The sequence below is a fragment of the Neocloeon triangulifer genome, unplaced genomic scaffold (genome assembly GCF_031216515.1).
Source record: "Neocloeon triangulifer isolate White Clay Creek 2 clone unplaced genomic scaffold, ASM3121651v1 ptg000001l, whole genome shotgun sequence".
Taxonomy (NCBI): Eukaryota; Metazoa; Arthropoda; class Insecta; order Ephemeroptera; family Baetidae; genus Neocloeon; species Neocloeon triangulifer.
This window is the reverse complement of record NW_026775544.1, coordinates 5,051,211-5,076,768: the sequence shown is the minus strand read 5'-3', so window position 1 is coordinate 5,076,768 and position 25,558 is coordinate 5,051,211. Positions and strand designations below refer to the sequence as shown.

General features: G+C 34.5%; 1 protein-coding gene across 8 annotated transcripts in view; it reads left to right on the top strand.

The window, feature by feature from the left end:
- LOC132200347 (protein couch potato) overlaps positions 1-24,172 on the top strand; it is a 73,039-nt gene extending 48,867 nt beyond the window's left edge. For 2 of the 8 annotated variants that reach the window (XM_059625753.1, XM_059625761.1), the window contains exons 3-11: positions 13,967-14,044; positions 14,680-14,733; positions 15,746-15,808; positions 16,462-16,693; positions 16,829-16,858; positions 17,333-17,490; positions 19,318-19,556; positions 22,123-22,300; positions 23,011-24,172. In XM_059625753.1, coding sequence (XP_059481736.1) covers positions 13,967-14,044; positions 14,680-14,733; positions 15,746-15,808; positions 16,462-16,693; positions 16,829-16,858; positions 17,333-17,490; positions 19,318-19,556; positions 22,123-22,300; positions 23,011-23,049 — 1,071 coding nt within the window. In that variant the 3' untranslated portion in view covers positions 23,050-24,172. Of the gene's footprint in view, positions 1-13,966; positions 14,045-14,679; positions 14,734-15,745; positions 15,809-16,461; positions 16,694-16,828; positions 16,859-17,332; positions 17,491-19,317; positions 19,557-19,855; positions 19,918-22,122; positions 22,301-23,010 lie in introns of those variants that run through there. The other 6 variants (XM_059625769.1, XM_059625811.1, XM_059625797.1 and 3 more) reach the window with 6 other exon arrangements.
- The last annotated feature ends 1,386 nt before the right edge of the window (positions 24,173-25,558 follow it).

The following is a 25,558-nucleotide window of genomic DNA, read 5'->3' as shown; positions in this document are numbered from 1 at the left end:
GGTACAATAATTAGCACGATCCAGATTAAAAAGTGATACGTGCGTCGTAATAATAATTGTCATTTTCCTGCGAACGCTATCGACAAATCGGGACACGCATCGTGACCACCCGGTCAATACGGCACAAACACGAGTGTCGTTGATTAAAAAGAAAGAACACACCTCATTATTGTTTAATACCCCGAAAATGTGCTGTCAACTTGCAAACACGCACGGAAAGGATTTGCGGTGGAATGGTTACGATTATCATAGAGCTTTATTTAGGAAACATTCCAGAATATATCTCTCGACAAGAAAGAAAACAAACTACAAACGTGTGGCCACGTGGCCAGTCTGTTATTAGGAAATGGTCAGAAACATGCAGGAAGCAATAAGCGAGTGAATGAAATAAAAGGATTTTCTTTGGATTAGTGAAGTAAATTTGTTCTAAAATAATTTAAATCAATATCATGAAATCTATTTAGAAATATTTAAAACTGACTGGTCTCCTGTAGATTTTTCCCTCAAAAGAAAATAATACGTCAGAAAAATATTCTTCTACAACTAATCAAATTATGAAAAGTTAAGTTCTCATTAAATTATAATTTATATAAATAAACATAATTCTGAATGCCATGGAGTTTTTGAAAATTATTAATAAAAATATGAATTTTTTTATTTATCCAAAATATTTTATGATTCTATATTTGAATTTAGAGAGTCTGGTCAAGTTTGAAATGAAATTGTAACCTTTTAGCAAGTGAATAATAATTCCCAATAAAAATGGTGTCAAATTTCTAAGAAAAAAGGTTTTACTTTGGAAAGACGACCGTCCCTAAACATGATCATCCCCACGATTCAGCGACCTAATTCCAAATCTCCCGCAATTTTCCTTATTCGTCCCATGTATTTCCCAGAGGAAAACAGGTCTTTGGTGGCACATCTTTTAAGCCGCACGATATCGGCCGCAGCAAAAAGACGCAGCTAAATTTTTCCGTGCCGGTCGGCGAATTGGTCGCTTCCCTTTCCGGGGAAAAGGTCGGCAGGGCAGGGTGCCGGCGGCCGGTATAAAGTGTATTATGGCCTGCAGTCTCATGAAATTTTGATGCCCGCTCTAACGCCGACTTTATTTACCGTCCAATCCAACTACCAGCAGCACTACCCCGCCCTGCAAGAAGTACACGCGCCCATAAACTACCGCCCTAGTTGAATTTCGGCCCACATTGTGTGCTGGGGCGGAAAAAAACGACCGCGGCGTAAACTTTTCGCCCTCTCTGCGAAAAAACTTCATACACGTAGTTTATCAATAAATCCATTATTCAATTAGGCGAAAAAAGGGAGAGACATTGGTCGGAGACACTTCTCTCCATTTGCAGCTCAGCCGGTTGCATAACATTTCCTAGTTTTCTTCTTCATCTCTCGGAGGTGTATTTTATTTTGCTGAATTATTTATCACACGTGACTCACCCAGTTGGACGTTTTAACGAATTGCCCCGCGTGGAACGTACATATCCATGCTTTTTTGAGAAAAAAGGATAAGCTAAAAAGGAAGAGTTGTAGCTGCAGGCAAAGTCACAAAAAAGATTTTTCCCTTTAAAGCGAGAATTTTCCGCCAAAGGATAAACCGGATAAACTTTTCCTCGAAGTCGCAAGTGGCTCTTCAGATTTCTTGTTTATTAAATTCAAGACTTGGGCGTTATAAACACACGCACTAGAAGCTCTGAAGTTGCAAAAGGAAAAGTTATGGCAACTCGTGAAAAACGCCCAGTTTTATTTGTGTCAGCAACTCAATTTCTCTTGGAGTAAAAATTTTACGATTCAAACTCTAATTTTCTCCAAAAAAGACTTTGCAAGTTCAAAACATCAAAGTTGTACTGACTTCAATTAAAACATTAAAAGCAAAAAAAAACTCACTTCACCGGCCTATCATGTGACCGTGTTATTCAATTTATTGATCTCAGAAAGTTGAAACAGTTTCTCTCTTATCTCTTGACTATTTGACGGTATTTTTGAGAAAATATTACAAAGACAATTATATAAAAAGAGAACATGAATAGGCGTAAAAGGATATTTTTTAATAAATCAATGCTGAGAAAATTATTAATTAAAAAAAGTACTAGAAAAAAATTAAAAAGTATATTTTTTTACTATCTAGTTAACAATTAAGTACTAGAGTAATTAATTTACCGTTCTTTTGGCTTTTATAAACCCATCAGTGAACTTTCTACTTCTGCCTGTCGCAATGTTGGAAACTTAAATAACCTAGAGCAGCAATTACACTATGCCAATAAGAATCTCGACGTCAAAGTTTGTTTGTTGATTTTCATCAAGCTCTCTCGTTTTCAAAACGTTTGACTAATTGCTCCAGTGAGAACGGAAGCGAAATCTGGTGTGTTCAAAAATAAAATTACCGGTGCGGAAAAGCACTGGAAATTAAAAATCAATAATTCACGCAAAAGCTGAGCTTGGAAGTAAAAAATTCACGAGCTGGTTTCGTTCCGGAAAAAAATCAACAAGCGAAAGTTTTATCGCGTTTGACGTGAGTGGCAGCTGGGAGAGAGAGGAACCTACCTTCGCTCATCGTCGGCATCCGGAAGGGTTAAAAGGGGATGCGAATTTGGATTTGGCAGCCCGATCGATAATCGCCGTTCTCGTCTCGGCGCATCAGGCATGCAAGGTGCTTCGCGGCAAATTGAATGGAGAGTAAATCTTTTCCCTGCTGATTTGCATTTCCCTCTCTGGAAAGAAACTTTTTGTTTTCGTCCCTTTTTCTTTTTTTCCGGCTGACACGTGCTCGGCGTTGAAATTATGTAGGTCGGCGCGGCGATTTTTCAATTTCCTGGAGCAGGAAGCTGGCGTCAGATTGCGATTTTGTTTGTTTCGTGGCCCATCGTGATGAAAACTACTTTCGACTTATAAAGGAAACATGGCTTGTTTGTCGAAAGGTTACGTCAGGTCAGTTGGGGAGAATTAGCTAATTTTTTTTTTTTTACTTTTCAGGCGCTCAAGATTTTGAAAACAAGGTGAAATTTTGAATGAAAAGTTAAAAATTGTTTTAAAATTTAAAATTCCTTATTTGATCCTCATGCACTTAAAAAGAGAGGTTGTGGCAACAAGCGCGTGCGTTATGTTTTTATTATCATTAAGGGCTTTTTTATTTATTGTATGCTTTATCGTAAATACAGATCAATGAATTATAATAATGATAACGGTCTACTCAAAACGTTTGCAAGCCGAGGATGTATATATGCAATATTGCTGATTGTCAACTTACTTGTATGATGAACAAAGTTATTACTAAATTAAAGAAATCATCTTTCATCAAACTTTCTGGCAATAAAAATGCAATTACTTCAATTCAATTAAAAAAAAAATTGCTTAGCATCAAAAAAATATATTAAAAAATTAAGTGTTTCAAAATAAAAAATTAATAAAAAATAAGCTATTATTTGTAAGCTTTGTGGTAATAATAATTAAAATTTCCGTTGATTTTTTTGCAGGGCCATCACCAAAGTGCAAAGAAAATGATTTTTTTTTGTTACAACATTTTTTACAAAGATTAAGTTATCAAAAAATTATTCTTATATTCTTTCTCTATATTTTGGTACATAATGCATTTTTTATTTTACTTATGTTCAAAAGCTGATCCAAAAAATCTACACCTTCAATATAATTATTTATGCTATTCCTGATTTACCTTTTCATCGTTCAAAATATTTTATATCAAATTCGTGAAACAAAATCTTGGTTGTGTGTTGGAATTAAACGGTACAGCCGCAAAGCTGACCTGTTCTTTCCCTCTTTGTTTTTTGTGCACAAATTTATTAAATTAAAACGGCGTGGCGGGTGAATTCGGGCGTGTTCAGCACACCCGCGTTTCATACACGTTCATTTTGGGTTTAATTAACGAAATTCATCATGCGCCGTGCGAAGGAAAACACGCTTTATTTGCCGTTCGAGGAATGGAGGCGCGGCTGGCCCGCCGCCGGGGGTGCACAATTAATTTTTAATTACGACCAACACGCCGAGTGCAGAATCAGAAAACGTGTGCGTGCGTAACAATGCAGCTAGGCGTCCGTTTTTAATGAGCTGCCGTGCTGAGAGATGAGTTGCCGCAAGATTCGCACAAAACACAAGAAGTATAAGAGAAACCGAGAGAGAGAGAGAAATACACCGCCCTCGGCTCTTGCTTATTCAAAAGTGGCTCCGAACACCCTCTCACTGCACACTTGACCTCTCTGCCGCGTCAGCAACTCACACACGCGCACCCGTGGTTGCGGCCGCAAAATTTATGGTGCATGAGTGCAGTGTTAATAAGCCGTACCTAGCTAGAGAAGGAGGTGAGAGATTTTGGCCAGACCCGGGTCACTTCATATTCTCTGTGAGAGGGCACGGCCTAAGTTTGTGGAGAAATGATGCTCCAGAGGGATTAGTATGTTGCCCGTTGAGTTAATTGAAGGTTTAAATTTTTGAATTAATTTAAATTGATGAAGGGAGAAATATTACTTCTACTGGATGTTCGTTAGATGAAGAATTGAAAAGACAGCCTCGTTGCTAAGAAATTTTTTTTTCCATTTCACCCAGCATTATTTTCAAAATTTCAGAATATAGAGTTGGGAAAATAAGCGATTTTAGAATTTTTTAAAAAGCATGCATAAGTTACAGAGAAGTGATTACTTTATAGATAAAAACTTTTGCGTTTGAGGCTGTGTTGGGTAAAAATATTAAATGGGAAATTTTAGGAGTAAATAATTGGAGCTATGATATAATAACATTGAAATTTTGATTTTATATAAATTATATATTATGAAAATACATTTAAAGTTTAACATACTGTATGTTACTAGCAAGATTTTTGAGCTGGATGCAACATGATTAGAGAGGTGTATAGAAAATCTAAAAAAGATTCCTTTAAATATCTTCTGTCAAGTCCCTACGTAATAAAAAGATATATTTTTTTTAAATTTGACAAAAATAATTCACTGATTTTTTTCCCATTTTTAGTTATATATCAATTTGAAATATTTGACATAATTATTAAAATAAAATGATTGGTATTTTATTTTAGAAAGAAAATTATGTGAAAAGTAAAAAATATATTGTTAAATTTTAATTAAAAAATATTTTGTTGCCGACTGAGAATAATGAATAATAATTACTAATAATTTTATCTAAAACTACTACTTTTGTTCTGTTTGCTACATAATAATTTGGTCATTACTTGCAAATAATTATAACCTTGTATCTTGCAATGATTTGTACAAATAGTTATTTAAACGTACTATTGTATATTGCTAATTTCTTTTCAGTTGCTGATTTCATTTATTCAGTCAAGAATCTAGTTAATAATTTTTATTTTTATCATGAATAAATTTGTGAGAATTGTCGGTACGCAAACTTACCCAAACGCATACCCAACTCTAATTCAACCCAAATTTGATCAAATACCAACTTGTTGGCTTGAATTAGGCATTATGTGGCTGCAATCGATTTAATGTCTCCCTTATCCTTGATGCTCTGACAGTGGAGCGGCGCCCGCTTCAAAACCAAAGTTTTGGTGCGTTTGTTTGAAACACTGAGTAAAATCATCCACCGCTATACGAGGGCGGCTCAAAGACCTTTGTGCCAAACGAGTGTGTGTTTGCCAGCAAATTCAGAGAGTAGCAGCAGGCGGGGTGCATTTGCAATGACCCTGCTAATAGAGTAATGAATATCGATCGCGCCGAATTCGCTCGCTCCGCGCCGTGCATTATTGAACCACCGCACCGAATTATGCATCAAACGGTGCGCCCTTCGCAAAAGGGCGTCTCACGAGTCAAGTACTTGCCAAGTTAAGATTATAAATTTTGCAAGTCTTGACAAATTAAATTCTTACCTGATAACATAAATTTACAAGATGTGTAGGTACCAAATTTCAAAATATGAATTAAAATAATTTATTATATCAAGATTTGTATTAATCACAGTTTTCACAGAAATATCTTTATTCAATATAATATAAAAATAATCAATAGTTTCCTGTTAAAAAAAAGTCTTATGTATAATAATTATAAAATTGATTCTTTAATAAAATTATTTTTTTGGATTGAAAACGAATATAAAAGATGCAATATTTAATTGTTTTAAGATTTTCAACTATATTATATCTGATAATTGAAAAGTGCATTAATGTATTATTATACATAACGGCCACAGGTTTTAAGTATTTGCAGACCATTTTATTAGGCCTATCATAAATTTTTGTGTCCAGCGAAGTATCAGGATTTTTCTTTAAAAAAAAATTATGCTCTAAATACATAATATTAATTTTATTTCTCTTCAATTTAAAATTTCCTACAATTAGCCTATTATAATACGGTTATTTAGCTTTTTACTTATTTAGTTTGTTTGAAGAAGTTGACACTCGAGGAGATGAGATGATCATGGAAATGAAGAGATCGGGCTTTTCCTCGTTGCAGAAAAATTGTTTTTATTAAAAAACAAATGGCTCTACCAGTTTCGGTCACGGTCTGCGACCCTATTTCTTGAGCAAGAAAAATATAAAAAATCAGAAAAATTGAAAAACACCACATTTGAACATAAAAATTAAAATCTTAAAACTAACATTTTCAAGTACCAAGCAAACGCGCTGCTCGCTGACTAATACAAGAATGAACTAGCTAAAGACAGATTGATTGGGGGAGGTGAACTTTATTGGGTGATATCAATCTGTCTTTAGCAAGCTCATTCTTGTATTAGTCAGCGAGCAGCGCGTTTGCTTGGTACTTGAAAATGTTAGTTTAAAGATTTTAATTTTTATATTAAAATGTGGTGTTTTTCAATTTTGCTGATTTTTTGTATTTTTCTTGCTCATGAAATAGGGTCGCAGACCGTGACCGAAACTGGTAGAGCCATTTGTTTTTGAATAAAAACAATTTTTCTGTAACGAGGAAAAGCATTTCCACTTATTGAGTGTTAATAATAATAAATTTTGTTCATTTATTCTAATATCTCCATCTCAAAATAGAACCTGAACTGGAACTTCAATGCTGAACTGCCCATTCAAGCCAGAAATTACTTCCCTTTCGGAAAGCGAAACACCTCGGGATTAAATTTGGTCGCTCTCGAAACTCATTCGAGGGATCTGGAGGGCTCCCGGCGTGTGCTTTCTGCGATTGTGCCGGCCGGGCGTGCTCCCATTGAATTGCCAATTATGTTCGCCTAACGTCTCTTGTTCGTACACCTTGACTTTGAAATGCAATCCGAGTGGAACGCGCAGCGGACTATGCAGCACATAATGGCCCTCGGGCTAACTGTAGCAGCCCGCGGCAGTTACAGTTAGAGACGCGGAGATGACCGCTGCAAATAACAAACAAAACACACCTTTTCATTTTATTTGCGACTGATTTCACGAGGCCAATCAAACTTCACCACGCTCAATGCCTCCTAAAGTTTGCAACGGATGTAATACTTAAAAAATAATTGGTGCCGAAATGTTTGATTATACTCGCCTTCTTAAATTCTACAGTATGTACATTCAATTATAAGAAAAGAGATTTTATCGCAACGGTGAATTAAAAGGAGGCACATTTTTTTTTATATCGGGAATCCATTTCCAGATTTTTTATAGGCTTCCTAAAAGGTTTAAAGTTGAAAAATGATCACGGTGTTGCTTATTATTCTGATTTCATAGTTTAATTAGAATTAGATCTATTTTCTGAGTACAAAATATAATGAGAGACATTCAAAGTTAGCACCTGCAAATCCCATTAACTTTAATTAGAAAATCCCCATAATAATGTTCTTACTGGGATTAAAATTATTGATATCAACGTTGCCAGAATTGGTTTTCAAAGCATTGCTTTTGTCTCAGAATTTTCAAGTGACATTTTCTTACATTATAGCAATATTGTGAATATATACAGTTCGAAAAATTTTATTTATGTATATTCTGAGAACACAGACATTAATATTTTAAATGGCTCTAAATGTTTTTTTTCTTTTGGGTCAGGCCAAGACAAAGTCTTGTCGGCCTGTGCCCTTTATTAGTGGTGCAGAAGGCACCACCCATTTTTTTTTTTATTAATCTATTTTTGGGTTCAACTTTATTTAAAAAATCATCATTTTTCATTATCTAAACTCTACTTTAATATATAAAGTACTTTACAAATTTTGATAATACGTATTAACAAAATTTGTCGAGCCAAAATTAGAAAAACAAAAAAAAAATGCAAAGGAAAGTTGTTAATTCATTTTTATATTTCCCAGTTGCCATGCGGACGAGTAAATAAATAAAAACTCGACCTCTGTCATGAAATATTGCCTCGGGCTTGTGTGACAACAAAAATGATCACAGTCATGATATGGCATGCGGCGTCTGTTTGGGTAATTAACTTGGACAAATGAGAGTAAAAAAGTCCAAAAGTCTAGAGCTCTAAACAATGCGCGGCCGGTGTGTTTCGTAACAACGAGTAAAAAATTGTGCGCGCACACAAAGTGCGTTAATAGTGTCAGAGACGATCAAAGAAACAGGAAATAGAGGGCGTTGCTTTGTTGTGTGTGTGTTTTATTGTTTCCATCAGACGGATTACATCAGCGGCAAATTGCGTCGTTTCCACTTTAAAATAGCAGGCAGGCACCGACGGAATATAATTATTTTATTCTCTGGCAATGAGAGCGAAGCTTCACTCGATTTGTTTGGCTTATGATGCGATGTCATCCAATCAATAATTATCGCCCTTTCCATTCTCAATTAGCAGGAAAAATTATTATTGCATGAAAAATTTACATACAAAAGTTATTATTTGACAAAGTTTTAAAATAGTTATTTAAGGGAAAATAAATTATTTTCATTTAGCTAACTATACTGTTTGCAAAATGTGTTGCAAAGTTTTAATATTTATATTAATTTTTTAATAAAATTTTATTTTAAGTACAAGAAAACTTCGTTATTTTAATAATAATATTTATGCATGACTTACAAAATGTAATTGCAAGGGTAGAAGACAAAAAGACAAATTCTTCATCTCGTGTGTTTACGACGACTGTTCTCTGATAGTGGAATTATATTGAATGTGCTTTATTCATTTGATTTAATCCTTGCGATCATAAAAAAAATGAATTCTTATACAAAAAAATGGTTATCTTTTTTAATTGATCGAATTGCCTTGTCCTTTAAAAAATAACAAATAATAATGCTTAGGCTTGGATAAAACATCATGTAAATATCCTTAATTCTATTTTATATCCCATGCAATTGAAAAAAATAGTTAAATAAATTTTCTTCTTGCTCAATTTACGACTTTTCCGGGAACCTTCTCAATTAAAATTTGATCCCAAAAAGCTTAATTTTAAAACTATAATTAATTTCAAATTTTTCAAGAGATTTTAGTATAAATAGCTTGTCAGCCGTACAACGAAATTTTAAATTAATTCGCTCTTTTCCTTCCACGCTTGTAACCGGTGGCAAACGTGCGAATTAAAAAGGGTGCAATTGCGGCTGAAGGGGTTGATTAAAATGCGGGCCGCCGCGTAATTGGTCCGAGCGTTTAGCCGCCGACTGAAACACGCCGGCACGCGTGTTTTGTCACAAGGGTACGTTCACAATTTTTATTTTATGCATACAAAGTCGTCATAGGTTGCCACAACAAATGGGTTGCCATGGCTAGAAAGAGTTGATCGATCGGCGGCCGCAGACTAACCGACGATGGCGTAACAATCGTGCCAGTCGCAAACGGTGCCGGGCAAAAACAGCAAGAAAGAGAGAAGAAAGAAAATAAAAATAAGACCGTAAACCGGCGGCTATCAATAACACAATAGGGCTGCATTCCGCACACATAAAGGGTTTTATTATTTTACGATTAGATTTATTGCGCTGCGAAACAGCCCCCGTCTGACTATCGTCGCAAAGTTATTGAATTTGTTTACGTGTGTGTTCGCCCAGCAGCCGCCGTGATGTGTTTCATGAATAGTCAATACACGCCGCACTCAATGCCGATGCTGTAAAATGCAAATTCGTGGCCGCACCGACGCAAACGTCCACGCGACGAATTAATTAATCAGACGCAGATCAGCTCAGGTGGAAAAGCGCTCCACTTCATCAATTGACGGTGCTGCGATTTTTGCATCCAAAAAAACTAAATTTATTAATTGAATCTTTATATGCGCGAATAATTACTTTAAGCTACGTCAGTACTGAGAAATATTAAAATTTTTGTTTTAAATAAATACATAATGGCACATTATAAAAACTTGTTCCATTTAAAAAATTTTATTTTACAGTATTATCAAAAATTATCAAAAACATTTCAAGGGCAAATGAGCTAACAACTGTAATAATATATTCAAAAATATTATTAAAAAACAGTAAAAAATAAATAACTTATAATTTTCATCATTAAAACACAACTATTTGTTTTTAATATTGAAAAGAATAAATAAAAAGTTAACTTAAAGTACCAAAAAAAAAAAATTATACTTTTTTTTGCTTATGTTGATAGGCAACCAGATATTTGAAAGAAGCAAAACTAAAAAACAAATATATTATTAAGCCTATTGAAAAATTTAATCTAAAATAATTTTCAAAAATTTTTAGTAGGTAGATTACAGTTCACAATTAATTTTTTCTCCGTTAAAGGCGTTTCTCATTATTGCCATTCTTGTGTTGTTCTAATGGGGATAATAAATTTATATTTCTTCCCAGGATAGCTATGTTGAAAACAATTCTATCCTTGGTGGAACTGAAATTGAATGTTATATCCCCAAAAATTATTTTCAATATAAGATAGACTTTTGGTATAGATAAAAAATGTGTGTGATTTAAAAAAAAAATTGAGTCATTTTTCGATTAATTATGTTAGAACTGGTGAGAAAATTTGCATTTTAAAAGTGGTCCTGAGATTTGTTATAGAATTTGTTGCAGCGGATCAAGATAATTGAAATTTTGACAGATATCTATAACCAAAAAGATAATTTGTCTTCATTTTTTACTCAACTTTGTGTCTTTGTAAAGCCTCCGCATAATAACTTCAAAAGCTTATTTCTTGATCAAAATATTCCAGAAGGGGAGAAACGTTCTCTCTCTCCTGTAAGTTATATCGGAAGAAAACTGAGATGGAATAAATTCGGAGAGAAATTCCCATTTTCCGCGGTCCGTCCCTCCCGAGGGTCGGTCGGGCGTGTGAATTATGAAACGAGAAGTAGTTCGTACTTTCCTTCTTCTCCTTTTGCGCGGCAAATCCATCGGGACATGGCAGTCGGTCGGACGGGAAAAGTAAAGAACGGGGTTGGCGTGACGCGATCTGATTGGAACGGACAGAAATGGACTTGCGGATAAAATTTTAACAGCGCGCGGCGCCGAAACCACTTACTTTTGTTGCCTTCGCTGTAATAAACACGCGCAATAATGCACGTTTAATCGCCCCGCACGTCACTCTTGGAAAATCAGATTTTTGTGTAGCACAAACACACACACACACTCTCCGGTACTGGCAGAAATAAAATAATAAAAAAAGATGTAATCGAGCCGGAGAACAACGCGAGAGTCGACCAAAATTGCTCAACGAAAAAAGTGTTTTTCAGACTCACTTTTTTTCGTGTGATTATTTTAAGGAGTAGTTGTTTTTATTACTTCATTATTTCACAGAAAACTGCTCATAATAAGTATAATAAATAAGAATGTGACATTAAAAGAAAAGGACTCGTAAAAAAATAAAACAGAAAAGAGAACTAAAATAGTTTAGTTTTGAAGGCAAGTTTAAAAATTACGTGGAATAAAAGTTAACTTTCATCTGCTCTCCAGATAAACATTTAAAATTGCAACAGTGGTATGGAAGGATGACTAAAAAATCTCGTAATAAATTTATATTTTTGTAGTTATTTAAATTTGTTAATATTGTTATTTGTTTAATTTATATTAAAAGAAAAATGGATATTCAACGAGAATCTTCCATACAACATTAATTTTGATCGTTTTCTTCCCCCATTTAAATTAAATTATTCTCACTATTTTTTAGAATCTAGTTTAAAAAATTAATTTTTTTCCCACATTTTCAGATATATTTTTTACATTCATGCAGAAGAACACTTTTGAACAATAATAAATTATAAAAAAATTTAATTCATAAAATGTTCTATTACTTTTTTAAATTAATGATGGCGATTGACGCAAAAAAATTTGATGTAAAACAAAACTGAAAATTGTAATGGAAGGCTCAGACTGACACTTTCTGACAAGGCAATCTTTCAGCCCAAAAGGAAAAACAGAAAATCCTGCAGATGCATTGAATATAAAAATCTCGCTTCACCCTCTCTTTCCTCTTTTATTTAAACGCTAAACGATCGATTAATCCGTCCATAATTGGCTGACAAAATGCACGATTGACGCGAGAGAGGGTTGAAAATTAAAGCGGCGCGAATTCTCTCGCTACTCAGATTTTTCCCAGCACTTATCGACGTACATATGTACACACAAGCCCTCCAATTACGCTTTTTTTCTCCCGCTTTTAATTGGACTCAGCTTGTTTTCACAGCAGTCATTACACCCCCAGCAGCAGCATTTTTTCCCGACAAGAATAATAGCGGGGGTGGGCAGGGGGTGAAGAGAGGTTTCTCAAGTGGTGCCGAGCGGTGACGTCACGCAGGAACGCGCGTGCAACAAAATACGAAAAAGAGTAAAAAACTAACACCTCCGCTCTCTACTATGAGAACACTTGTAATTGACACAGACGAAAAAGCATTTTGGCCGCACTTTGAAGGTTTTGGTCCAAAGGATATAAATTATGACTTGGAAGTGGAAAATTTTCGTCCACAACCCATAGGAGATGTTCAAAACAAAATAAATATTAACGAAGAATAAAAAAAAAATAAAATAAAATAATAAGAAGGGCTCAATCTAGAACCAAGGTGATTCGATGGAGAATATAATTTTCAAAATTCTTATTACTTTTTATTTCTAACACAGGAGCAATACCAGGTCCGCCCATTGGTACATAGAAATTGATAAATTTAATAATAGAATTTATTAATTTGTGTTATGTATTACATATTCATATTTTACAATTTTTTATTCAATAAAAATTTTTAGTTGTAACAAAAAAGATAAGACTAACATCATTGTTAATTATTTAAGGATTTATAAATTTAGCTTTTCTATCAAGCTTTTTATATTTATATGTTAACAACATTTAACTTCTGTACGTTTTGATTTTTTAAATATTATAAAATTATTAAATGTTAAAACATCAATTACTTATTTATTAGAAAAAAAAAGATATTTAAAATAAAAGTTTTAAAATTTGTAATTTATTATACTATTAACTAAACATAAAGGCAATTATTTTATATTTTAAATTCGTCTTTTACAATAGAAGTAAAATTTAATTAGAAAGCATGATACAAGAAAATTAGTAACATTCTACTTGTAGTTGAAATTAGTTGGCTTTTTAGCATCCTAATGACTGTTGAAATAAAAAGCTTCTCGTTCACGCCGCCAGTCGAAATAATTAGACCTCAATAAATTATTTACGGGCTGCATCGCCCCAATTTGGCGACTGGCGCGCGCGACTCGCAAAAACACTTATCCAATCTCCCCGCGTCCATTACCTGCCCTTTTTATTTCGCGTCCTATCAGGGGGAATAAAAAATTTATCGGCGCGCCACCAGCGCCTCTCCTTATTCTGGGCAAATAAATTGCAAACTCCGGCAAGGAAAAGGTGCAAAAATGTTTGGAATTTGAATACAAATCCCTCCTAGCTTTGCTACGGTTGTGAGGAAAAATGTCTAGCGCACCTCCTTATAAATAATTAATGCGCACGGAAAAACCTCCCAAGGAGCCGTTTTTCCTTTTTATGTATTTTTTCCTCTCGCTGTAAAAAAAACACACACACGAGAAAGAGTCGCATTGCAGAACATTTACACGGAACCTTTTTAGCATTCAGCTCAGTCCGGCGACACACGAGTCTCGATTTTAATTGCACTCAAGAGTTTAATTCCTATGCTTTTGTTTCAGGTCCGAACTTTGTTCGTCAGCGGCTTGCCAATGGACGCCAAGCCCAGGGAGTTGTACTTACTTTTCCGTGCCTATGAGGTGAGTCAAGTTTTACTTTTTTAAGTCAAAAGAAAAAGGGAAAATCCAAAATAGATACAATAGTTGAATTTAATGTTAGTTAAAAATGCCTGATTTTTTTCAATTTAATTTATATTCTAACTATAATTAATGAGTAGATTATAATATAATGTATTTTTTTTAAAGCATCTCTGAAATAAATAATTTTAAGATTATTTTAGTGATTAATCATTAAGTTTCATGTAATACGAGATAATAATGTTTCATTTGAAAAATTTTGTTTAACATATTTGCTTTATAACATTTATAATAAAATTGTATTGTGATATAAATTGAGAAACTTGTATTTGGGGTGTGATTATTGAGAATTAAATAATTTATATTCATGTAAATTGAGGATTGAGGGAGGATTTGGAACCTGGAAATAATTATTTATACATGATATAAAATGATAATTATATTTTTCTTGCAAAAGAAGAATTTTATTTAATCCTGATTATTGTATTATAAATCTTTTAACTAAAAAAAATTAAATTTTAAATAATTGTGATAAATACTTACAATTTATAATTGAATTATAATTTATTATTAAAATCATAGTTTAAAAAAAATTAATTAATGTTTTGTTGTATAATTGTTTTGTATTTTTTTTACAGGGTTACGAGGGTTCATTGCTCAAAGTCACAAGCAAAAACGGGAAAACAGCGTCGGTGAGTATTCAACGCATTTATTTGCCTGTAAATTGTTATTCAATTTTTATCTGTGCGCCCACCGCGGCGGCGGCTTTGTTTTCGCCGCTTTAATGTTGGGCCAGAGAGAGATATCGGCGCGTACATTTCCGCGCTCTGACAAATGAACGGGCCCCGCTGGGCGGAGTATAATTAGTTTTGCAAAACACACCGCCCGTCCGCTGCTGCCACTGGCAAAACAAAATAATGTGCGGCTTAATTTAATCAATTGCGGGTCGTTATTTGTTATTTCACAGTGGCGAAATCGCCGCATTTATGCAGACATAATTATGCGCCAGTCATTTCTCGCTGCTTGCATAATTAGCCGCTCTGCAATCAATTAAGTAAACAAGCACGACGAAAAAGTATGAAATCGTCGACTAGGTGGAAATAAAATTGCTGACTGTGGAAATATTAAAAATATTTACAACTTTGATTTAGATTTGTAATATTGATTGAATTATTACTTGTTGCAGAGTATGTTATTCAAAAATGTTTATCCCCCTGGAAAACTTAATCAAATTGAACACAATTTTTTTCAATCAATCAGTTTGTAAGATTTTTAATTGCTAGATGACTGATGATTGAAATTTGAAAGAACCTTATTTTTATAAAATTTAAATTAAATTATACATTTTCTACTCTGATGAATTTATTTTATCAATAAAAAGTTCTTTTTGGAAATTTATTTTTGTCAAGTTCAATTTGCTTCCACATTTAATAATTTTAATAGATATTTAAAAAAATAAAAATTCCACACAAATAAAAAAAAAATGGTGATTTGCATATTTCCGTTTCGCGCTATTCATGTTATTAAATTGTTTCAAAATAAAGCATAAGCGGTGAAAAGATTATTTTTCAAATTGAAATAAAACACTTCAATCAGTGTTCATACCTGGTCTATGAAAACTCTTGTCATAATATTTTGTGTAGTTTATGCGTCACGTTTTAATCCTCTTGGTCATTCCATAACATTAGTCTTTGTTTGTTTCAGCCTGTTGGTTTTGTAACATTTAGCACAAGGGCAGGGGCAGAGGCAGCGAAACAAGATTTACAGGTAAGTCCGCTACTAAATCCGAACGGCCGGGGAAAGAATTCTTTATAGCTTCTTCCTTGCTGGGGGCCCCTTTGACGAAAAAAGTAAAAAAATTATACTTGTATGAGGCGATCTCGAGTTACAAAAAAGAAACCCAATCCCCATATTCCCCATACAGCAACAGAAGCATAAATTTTTGGTCTGACATCAAAAAAGACATAACAAAGTCGAGAATAAGAAAACTCATTAATTTTACAATTTTTTTAAAAAGGAATATTTTTCCAAAAAATAATCGCTGTATGCATATTTATTTAAACCATTCTTTATAACAGTTTTAAATGGACTTAAAAAAAAAAATAAGCGTCTTACGTTTAAAATAAATGTTGCAAAAGTAGTGCAAAATTCTAACAAGTCTTTTAGAAAGTAATTTCAAATAAAGAATTATTGATTGAAGTTCTAAAATTTATGACTGCGGAAATTTTAAAAGATTTTTTATTATTTATAATCCCAAAGACAATTTTGAGTTTCCACAGTAAAATTGAAAATAATGTAACTACTACTTAGTTTAATATATTGTTGAAAAAGGGAAAACTTAACAAAATTATTTAAATTTCGATATTTTTATCTACTTGCTGATTAAAAAAATTGGCCTCTTTTCTGTTTCTTTTTAACAGCAAGGGGTACGTTTCGACCCAGACATGCCTCAGACGATTCGACTCGAATTCGCCAAGAGCAACACCAAAGTCTCAAAACCAAAGCAGCAGCCGGGCTCTGTTGGCTCCGGCCCCGGAGGTCTCGGCGGCCCAGGCAACAACAATGCCAACTCAGCGGCGGCTGCGGCGGCCGCAGCTGCGGCCGCCTCGGCACACCAAAGCCTCATGTTGCCTGGACGTGAGTATTTTGAAAGTAAACGAAATTTTTTTATTAATATTTTTACCCTCTACCGATTTATATTCCTATACAAAAAAGCTTGTTGCAAAACCTCACCTGTCTGTTTGTTTGGAATTGCTTTGAAAATATTGATTTGAACTTACTTTTGAGGTCCACTCTTTCGGCGACCAATGCATAAATGTAAGTCACTCAAATTACTGCACATTTTCACGTGCTATTTAATAACATTTTTTGAAACATTTGGCTCTTATCTGAAATAAAAAGCCGAATTTTGAACAGATGTGTGGAAATGATTTAAAAACATCACTGTATAAATGAGAACAATTGTGTATCATAAAAATTATTTAGAATATCATTCACGCACTTGATTTTATCTGCGCTTATTTGCTCAATCAAAACAGAAACTTTTCTTGCACTAAATTTTCTGCTTTTCAATTTTAATTGATAAACGAGGCCCAAGCACTCTCTTCCTTGATGCTTTCCTTTCTGAATTTAAAATAAATTCTTCTTTGAAAAATCAAATCGTTGAAATTAAAAAAAAAAAAGTGTGAAATTTCAACCCTTTCTCTCTTTCTCTCCTTCCTCTCTATCGCCAAATCCACAGTCTCTCTGGCACCTAGCGTGGAGTACTGACAGTGGCCACTCTGTTTGCAGCACTAGGAGGCCCCTTCTTCACCACCGCGGGCCCCGAGTTGTGGCCGCACCCTCTCGCGTATTCGGCAGCGGCCGCAGCGGCAGCCGCCGCAGAGCTGCCAGGCGCGGCCGCACTTCAACACGCAGCCACCCTGGTGCACCCTGCACTGCACCCTCAGGTAGTGTACTACCCCCTGCCGACTTAGACCCCATTTAGTCAAAAAATGCAAAAATTCGCAGCCACTTATTTATTCTTTTAATCCGAATTTTGGCTCGCGAAATTTTGCTATTGTTCTCCTTAATTTCTATTATTGAAATGCTTTTCCTCAAAAGTTTCATAGCTTTTACCCTTTTCTACATAGAATTTGGTTCTTGCTGACATGGCTATTTGAATTTTTGCATTTCCTTTCCAACTTGCATTTGCTGAGTAAAATTATTTTATTTTTTTGGCGGCAGCACGTTTTTCATATCCCTCATTTTAGCAGTGATCAGTTTAAGCCCAAGATGAAGTTTTAATACCAAGAAAATGCTAAATCTTGCCTTCGTATATATATACTATTATAATACTCATAAAAAAAAAATACAAAATTTACAAAAAAAAAACTTTGGATAATACATAAGGGATTTAATCAAATGTGGCCTAACAGGGAAAATCAGTCGAGACCAAACAAAAATCTTTAAGTTAATTTTAAATGTAACTGATTTAGCATACAATTACAAGCTGCTAGTCACGAATTTTTTTTTCTTAAAAAAGCAGTAGCTATTCTCCTCTCAAGTAAAAGTTAAAGTAGAAGTATTTTTTAACAAGTAAAGTAAATTAACGGCTTGGATTGCTGATTGACTGAGGGCTGATGCGAGTCGTTGTTGTTGCCCTTGACGCAGGTGTCAGTGCGCTCTTACCTATGACCTGTTCCGGCGGCTGCGGGGCCCTCCGTTGTCGCTGCTCAGTCGGCGGGCGCACCTGTGACCTCCACGGGACCAACCCCAGCGTGCGGCGGCGGCAGGGGTGGCCCCGCGCCACCTTCCACCCCCAGCAGGGACTCAGTAAATGTTAGTCACGCATTTGATTGATTCATCAACACTCAACCCTCCTCATTCCTCACCCTTTTCACATAAACACACTGCAAAAACAAACACCCTTTTTGTTCTCTCATCTTGCCCCCCTCACAGCTTTTTGTTTTGTTTCGCTCACTTTTTGATTGTTTCCGTAGTTGATTTAAATTAATTATTTTATTTTTTTAAGGTGGTATATACATGTATGACTCTCGGTTTCAGGAAGGGGGCCAGATGAAGTGTTTTAATTATTTTTATTTCAAATTTTTCATCCTCATTATTGACTTTGTAGTGTGGATTTTTTTCATTAGAAATAAAGAATAATTGACGAATTTGCTTAATAAGCACTTTTTTATGATTCTTAAACTAACACCGTTGGAAAGATCTTGGCTCAATTTAATTATTTTGGGCAGATTCATATTTAAAAAGAGGAGAAAGCCAGAAGTTATTGGCCGTTATGCACCCCGCTTTACATAATTGTGAAGCGGGTTGCCAAACGGTCTATAATTTTCTTCATTCTTGATTTCAAAGAATTTCTGTCAAAAATTGAAAATATTTGTAGCTAAAATTTTTAAATTACAAATTTTTCCCAAGTTAGTTTAATCCTACATTAGAACAGGCGAGTATTTTTCACTCAAATCATCCTGAATCGCCAAAGAAATGTGAATTTTTGCTATTAAGGTCACCTAAATAAAAAATGTAATTTCTTTAGCAAGATTGAGAAACCAGTTCATTAATTAAATAAACACAACTTTCTAATGTTTGAACCTTTTCTAGTTCAAAACTACCAAATTTAATCATTTTCCTTTTTCATTTATTTCCCCTTCAAAGTTTAGCCTATAAGAAATCTACTTAACTTTTCCTCAACCCTTTCCATATCAATCATTACTTTTTTTAATTTCAGATTTTAATTTTCTGAAATTTCTCAGCTGACTTATGGCTGTTTTTTCCAGCAACCGCTTTCGATTCCACATCCAACGGCAGCCCTGAGTTCGATGCACGCAAATTCCCTGCCCCATTTTCTGCCCTCGCCAGCTCTTGCCTCCCCCGTGGGCTCCACGTGCTCCCAACCGGGTGCTAATAACGGCCCGGCGCAATGCAACACAGGCAACAACGCACCCTGCTCGACCCTCTTTGTCGCCAACCTCGGCCAGTTCGTCTCTGAACACGAACTCAAGGAAATCTTTGGAAGGTAAGAAACAGATTTTGGGGGCAAACGATGAAAAGAAGAAACTATTAGCAAAGAGAAAAAAGATGAAAAGTTTCTTGTTTCCACTGGCGTCAAGTGCGCGCGAGAGAAAACACTCGTGCGAACGATTAAAGTAGAAGCAGGTGCAAGGGATTGATAAAAGAGTTGTTATAGTCTGTCTGTCTCTCTCACTCTCTCTTCAAACAAAAATTTTATTACAAAGCTATAGAGTGTACTAACATATAAGCTGCTCAATCGAGTCACGATTGCTGAATAATTGTGTCTATGTGTGTATTATTCAGCAGAGGGGCAAATGTTCTGCAGACTGTCCGCCACCAAAGCTACTAGAATATGCCCGCCGTAAGTAAGAGCCGCCCTTTCTCTTCAAACCAAAACGTGCACCAATATTACTCGAGCATTTGCATTTTGACATGGATTAGTCAGTGTGCACCTTGGCATACTTTTTATATACATAATACCCTTTTCGTCCCCTCAATCCAACCACCGACACCTGCCAGAGATGTTCGCTAAATACCACGGTCGCTTGATATGTGCTCGTGGGAAAATTACATTGCATTTTCAACCCTGCACTTTTTATTTTCCTAGTTTTTGCTACTTAATTATTTCTAACTTTATTTTAGGCAAAACAAAAATCAATAAAAACAAGTTGTTCTGCAACTTTGAGAGAATTTAATAACAATATTTTGAGCGGATAGATAAAATATGATTCCAAATTTTTAAAAACATCGTTATGCTGAAAGAATCTTTCTTAAAGTGTATGGAAACCTTAATAATAAATTGACTAATATATCCTGGTTGATATTTTTGTAAGATTTTTAAGTTTTCTTAAAAAAAATTTTTTTGTTCAAAATTTTCTTTCAAAGTTGCACAAAAGAAAGTCATATCCGAATGGGAAATCTTTTGATTTTGCCGATAAGTATAAGCAATATGAATTAATAAAATTGTCAATTCTATCCAAAAATAGATGCTTAAAATGATAAGAATCTGTATGGTGAGATACATTCAAAGTTAGAAGCGTCTTTATCAAATTCCTTTCTATCTGGTTTGGAGCAATAAATTAATATAATAATGAAATTTAGATTCTAATCTTATTCTCTTCTTGGAACGATAAAGTTTGAGCAGATTTTGAAATCACCCCACAAAAACTTTTGTCTCGACACCATCAGAGCATTTTTATTTTATAATGCAGACTTTTTGACGCGCGATCGATTTTCAACTCTCTCCCGTGCAACTACCCGCTTGTCGGCGGCGTTTTGCGTGTTGCATACATTGCCCAAGCAGGCAAGCAACTTTTCCAGTAAATAATAAAACTGGCTGGCGGTTCGTGCCCGTGCCTCGTCGGCCGGCGTATGCACTCGATTAGAAATTCTCTTTGCCTCTTTACGCGGAAATTTCATGACCGAATAAATATAAATTTCCACGAAGAAGAAAGGAGTAAAAAAAAACCAGTGCAATTTCCTGACTTGTTTATTTCTTCCTCCCTTGACGCCGACCGCTCGCTTAATTCACAGAATCTATATAAATAATTTTTCCGATCGCATTCCCCCGAGGAAATGCTTGAATCCATTGCAAAAATGAAATAATAATAATAACACCGACCGACTAATTAGCCATCCTCTTTTTTCCACCCCCGAGCCTGCTGCAAAGTTATCTCATCCAAAAGTTGTTGGAAAAACAAAGCACAGCATTAATTATCCCCTCTGTCTGTGTCCTATCTCTTTCTCTCTCTCTCTCTCTCTCTCTTTGAACCCCCCTCTCTCGTGATGCTGTGAACCAACCCTTGCACCAGCGCAAATCATTATTTCTCTTTCTGTACATACATTTTTACAATGAAAAAAAAAATACTTTCAACATAATGATATTAATTTATGATGAGAGAGGCACTCACTCTCCTCTTATAATTGTGTAAGTGGACCGATTCATTATTTTTCATCAAAAAATTGAATGGAATCGTGATGCATTTTGAACACCCGTCTACCTGATGCACAAATGATTAATTGATAAAAATAATAATGCAGAGACTGGCGACAAAAGTCAATTTTTTATTTTAATTTGCTCTAAAATTCATATTTATAACGGATCTTTGTGAAAATTTTGTCATTCTGAATCAATGATTTATTCAAAGTGATTCAAAGAATATATTTAAGGCAAAAAAAGTTTTTAATACTGTTTTAAATCTATTGACATCACGATTTGCGACTTTCGCAGATTTTTTTTTCAATTTTTTTACTGTTTGCAAATGTAGAAAGAGTCATTAGTAACTTAATTAATTATTCAATCAAAGTGCCTTGTTTAAAAAGTAGTGCCAATAACAAATTTTTAAGCAAGCTTAATTGATTCGCTAAAATATTATTTTTCTTGAAAACTAATCAGCCTGGTTTTTTGCCGACTTCACTTTGAACCTAAAAAGATGGAATTTTTTGATGAGACTTTTTTCGCTAGTCCAATAAAAATTCTTCTAAATGTTGAAAATCTCAGTGACCAATTTTCTCTGCACCGGACACTTTTCCTCAGACTTTCGGGACTAAAAATAATTTCGTTTTTGCAGCTTCCCTGGGTTCAGTCGCCTGCGGATGCACGCCAAAGGTGGATCGCCGGTGGCCTTCGTCGAGTACGGCGACCTGAAGTGCGCGTCGCAGGCCATGGCGGCTCTGCAAGGCTCATTTCTCATCTCGTCCGACCGAGGGGCCATGCGTATCGAGTACGCGAAGACCAAAATGGCTGAGGTATACACACACCGACCCTAACGATGCCACACTAATGAGCATGCCCAAATAAGCCCGCGCGCATTATTGATATCCCATATTACGTTTCCAACCAGACCACCTCTTATTTATGTTTTCCTTGGATTTGCATTATTAATAACATTTAATCAGGGGGATTTTAAGTCCAAAGTCCAAGGGGAATTTAATTGGTCTCCACCAACAAGATAAATGTTTATCACCCATTTACTGTGGAAAATAATTTGGATTGATTATTGAATTTAATTGATTTACTTTAGAATTCAACAATTAATTAAAAAAGAAAGAATAAAGTAAGGTGACTTTCTTTAATCATTCTTTTTTTCAAAGAGATCTTGTTTTTTGGAAAATGCTAACTGAGAGAGTGTGATAAATTATCAATATCCCAAATTCCAACACATTCAAAAATTACAAAAAATAGATTATCGCAATTGAATATTTGAGTAAAACTCTATACCTGAATTTGCCATCATAAAAACTTATTAAATTTAAAAGTCAAATTATATTATTTTTGAAGATTAGGCAATTAAAATTTCAAAAAATATAATAAGGAATACAAGTTACAAAAATATATTATAACAAGAAAAATATTAATATTTTATTAAATTATATAAGATTTATTAAAATTGAACAACAATTGTTACCTTTTAATAAATTAAACTTCATGTTTTAATAATAGTCATTTTCTATTTTAGGGAGGTGTTAAGATCGAAGAGTTTGGTCATCTCATCTGAAATAATCCAAGCGATATCAAAATAACCAACGGTGCCCTTCTTGAATTTCCTGCGCCCTGAGCAGCAGCAACTCGTCTTTTAGACCTGCAGCAGCAATACGCATTCAAATAGTTACAAGAGAAAAAGCAAACGCGCGCGTAAAATTACTACTTAATATGTAAAATAGCTGTGTAAAAGTCGCGTCTCTCGATCTGAGCCCTTTCTGATAGAACTACATTTGAAAACAAAAGGCAGCAAAATTGATTCCCTTCAAAAACTGAGGATATAACCACATGTGATGATGACAGAGAGCGGTTGATTGATTGATTGTGATCGTTATTTTTCCATCCTTGATTGCATTTAGTACCAAAAGAACGCACATTCCACAATTGAGAAAAAAGTCAACTATATATTTACTCAACTTCGCAGCCGTAAGTTTAGATAATGAACAACCGTCTGTCATCGATTTTTGTTTATCTATACATACAAGTTCACCAAAGAATCGGATTTTTCATCTGTAATTATAATTAATTATTGCCTTTCTCACCCCTCTGGTGTTGATAGTTAAAATAATTACGCAGACTATTGACAATCCACACAAAGAGACGAAACATATCCAGAAAAAAAGAGGAGAAAATAATAACGAAACATATCAGAAATATCTGTCCTGTTGGAATTTTAAACATGCCTTTTGATGCTTAATTATCGACGGAAAAATATTGACTTTGAAAAACGAGACGCACCAGGTGCGCCCGACACTATTCCTTAATTTTAAATTTTAATCTCTGGACTATTTTCAAGCCTTTTGTTTGTTACGGTCTTGTGTGTGTTATTTTATTTTTTTAAGTGAGATGTTTGTATTTGAATTATTTGAGAAAAAAAAAGGAATCTTTTTCAGTTCCAAAAATTAATCTGAGTGATTTTTATATACACTCAAAAGGGTACACAACTCACTCGACGATGTGGTAGTTAAACAAAGTAAGCGAATGTGGCTTAATGATACATATCGAATATTTAAAACCTTGTGACTTAAAATTTTGAGATCGACAAACAAACAAAAATTGTGTAAGTTATTAAAAAGCGTAACGTTACAAATAAAGAAAGAAAGTTCAGACCGGTAATGGCGGGAAATTTGGTTGATTTTTGGAAAGAGGACCGCGGCCCAGAACTGCATGATCAGACTGAAATTGCACGCGTCGTTTTAAATTATTATTATTGTGTGTAGCGAGATTTGAATTTCTGCAACTTAAACTGAAGCGGTTTTGGGCCGCCTGTGAGGTTCTTCGGACACCAAATTTCCGTCATCCGAGTCCGTCAATTTAGGCGTCGTGTATGAATTTAAAAAAAGTAAAAGGCAGTTCTTTAGCAAGCAGTTTAAAAATTAAAAAGTCGTAGTCGCTAAACGCAGCAGTCAATGAGAGCAAAAGGTGAAATTTGTGAAAAAGCAGTTGTAGAGTTTGATGTATTAAAATTAGCCTGCTCTACTCTTTTTAAGCGAAAGAAAAATTAAAATTAAGTGTAACGTACTAACAAGAACAACAAAACCATCAATTTGTTTGTGTGTTTCATGGTTGCTATATGATAAATTATTATTAAAAAAAAATTAAACTAAAACCAGAGATGTGTAAGAAAATGTAGAAGTGTTGTTTTCGCGGTACCAGAAATAATGTTACACAAAATCTCGAAAGGTTTGTTTTTTACCACTTGGGTTGGAGGAAATAAATTTTGACAAAAATCAAATGACTTTTTACAAAAAATTTGGTCCGTCGCTGACCCAAGTAATAAAAAATGCATCTTGCAACATTCCGTCCATGCCGATAAGGAAGTTGAACTTTTGTGTATTACTACTTAACTAGTGCGTAAAACTCTATTGATATATGAATATTAAACTAGAATTATTATGTAATAATATGTACATCATATAATATAGTGTGACCATTGTGGGCAGAACAAAAGGATATAAAACAAACTACTCGGGAGTTGTGTTGATCGCTGTTCACTGTGCGTCTATTGCGTGAATAGTAGTGTCGACGCGCCAAGACAAGTAGCAAAAGACACTCGGAGGAAGAAACAAACAAAATTTTCGGAATATAACAAAAACCAACCTATCACATATATACCAATAAAGCTCAAAAACGTGGAAGCTTAGCGCGCGAAAACCAATTTCGTCGGCAACTAAACATATCAATGATGAACCTTACAATTTTAGGATTTACTCTCGCGATTCAATTATTATATAAAAACTGGGAAAAAATGAACTAAAATTACACGCAAGGAAAATTCAGCGTCCTTTTTGATCGAAGGTCGACTGGTTTGGAAAATATACAGAAGAGAAATTTATGAAACAAAAATTATATCGGTCTCCGACCAGAAGACTTTTGAGCCGTCTGATGTAAGTGTAGCCTTTTTGGCGCTCAACTTGGCTATAGAAACCGTCTGCTGGAAATTCAGTCATATCATTTAAAAAAAATACCATGCCTTGAAAAAAAATACATATTTACATTTTAACAAGAAATTTCAAATGCCGATT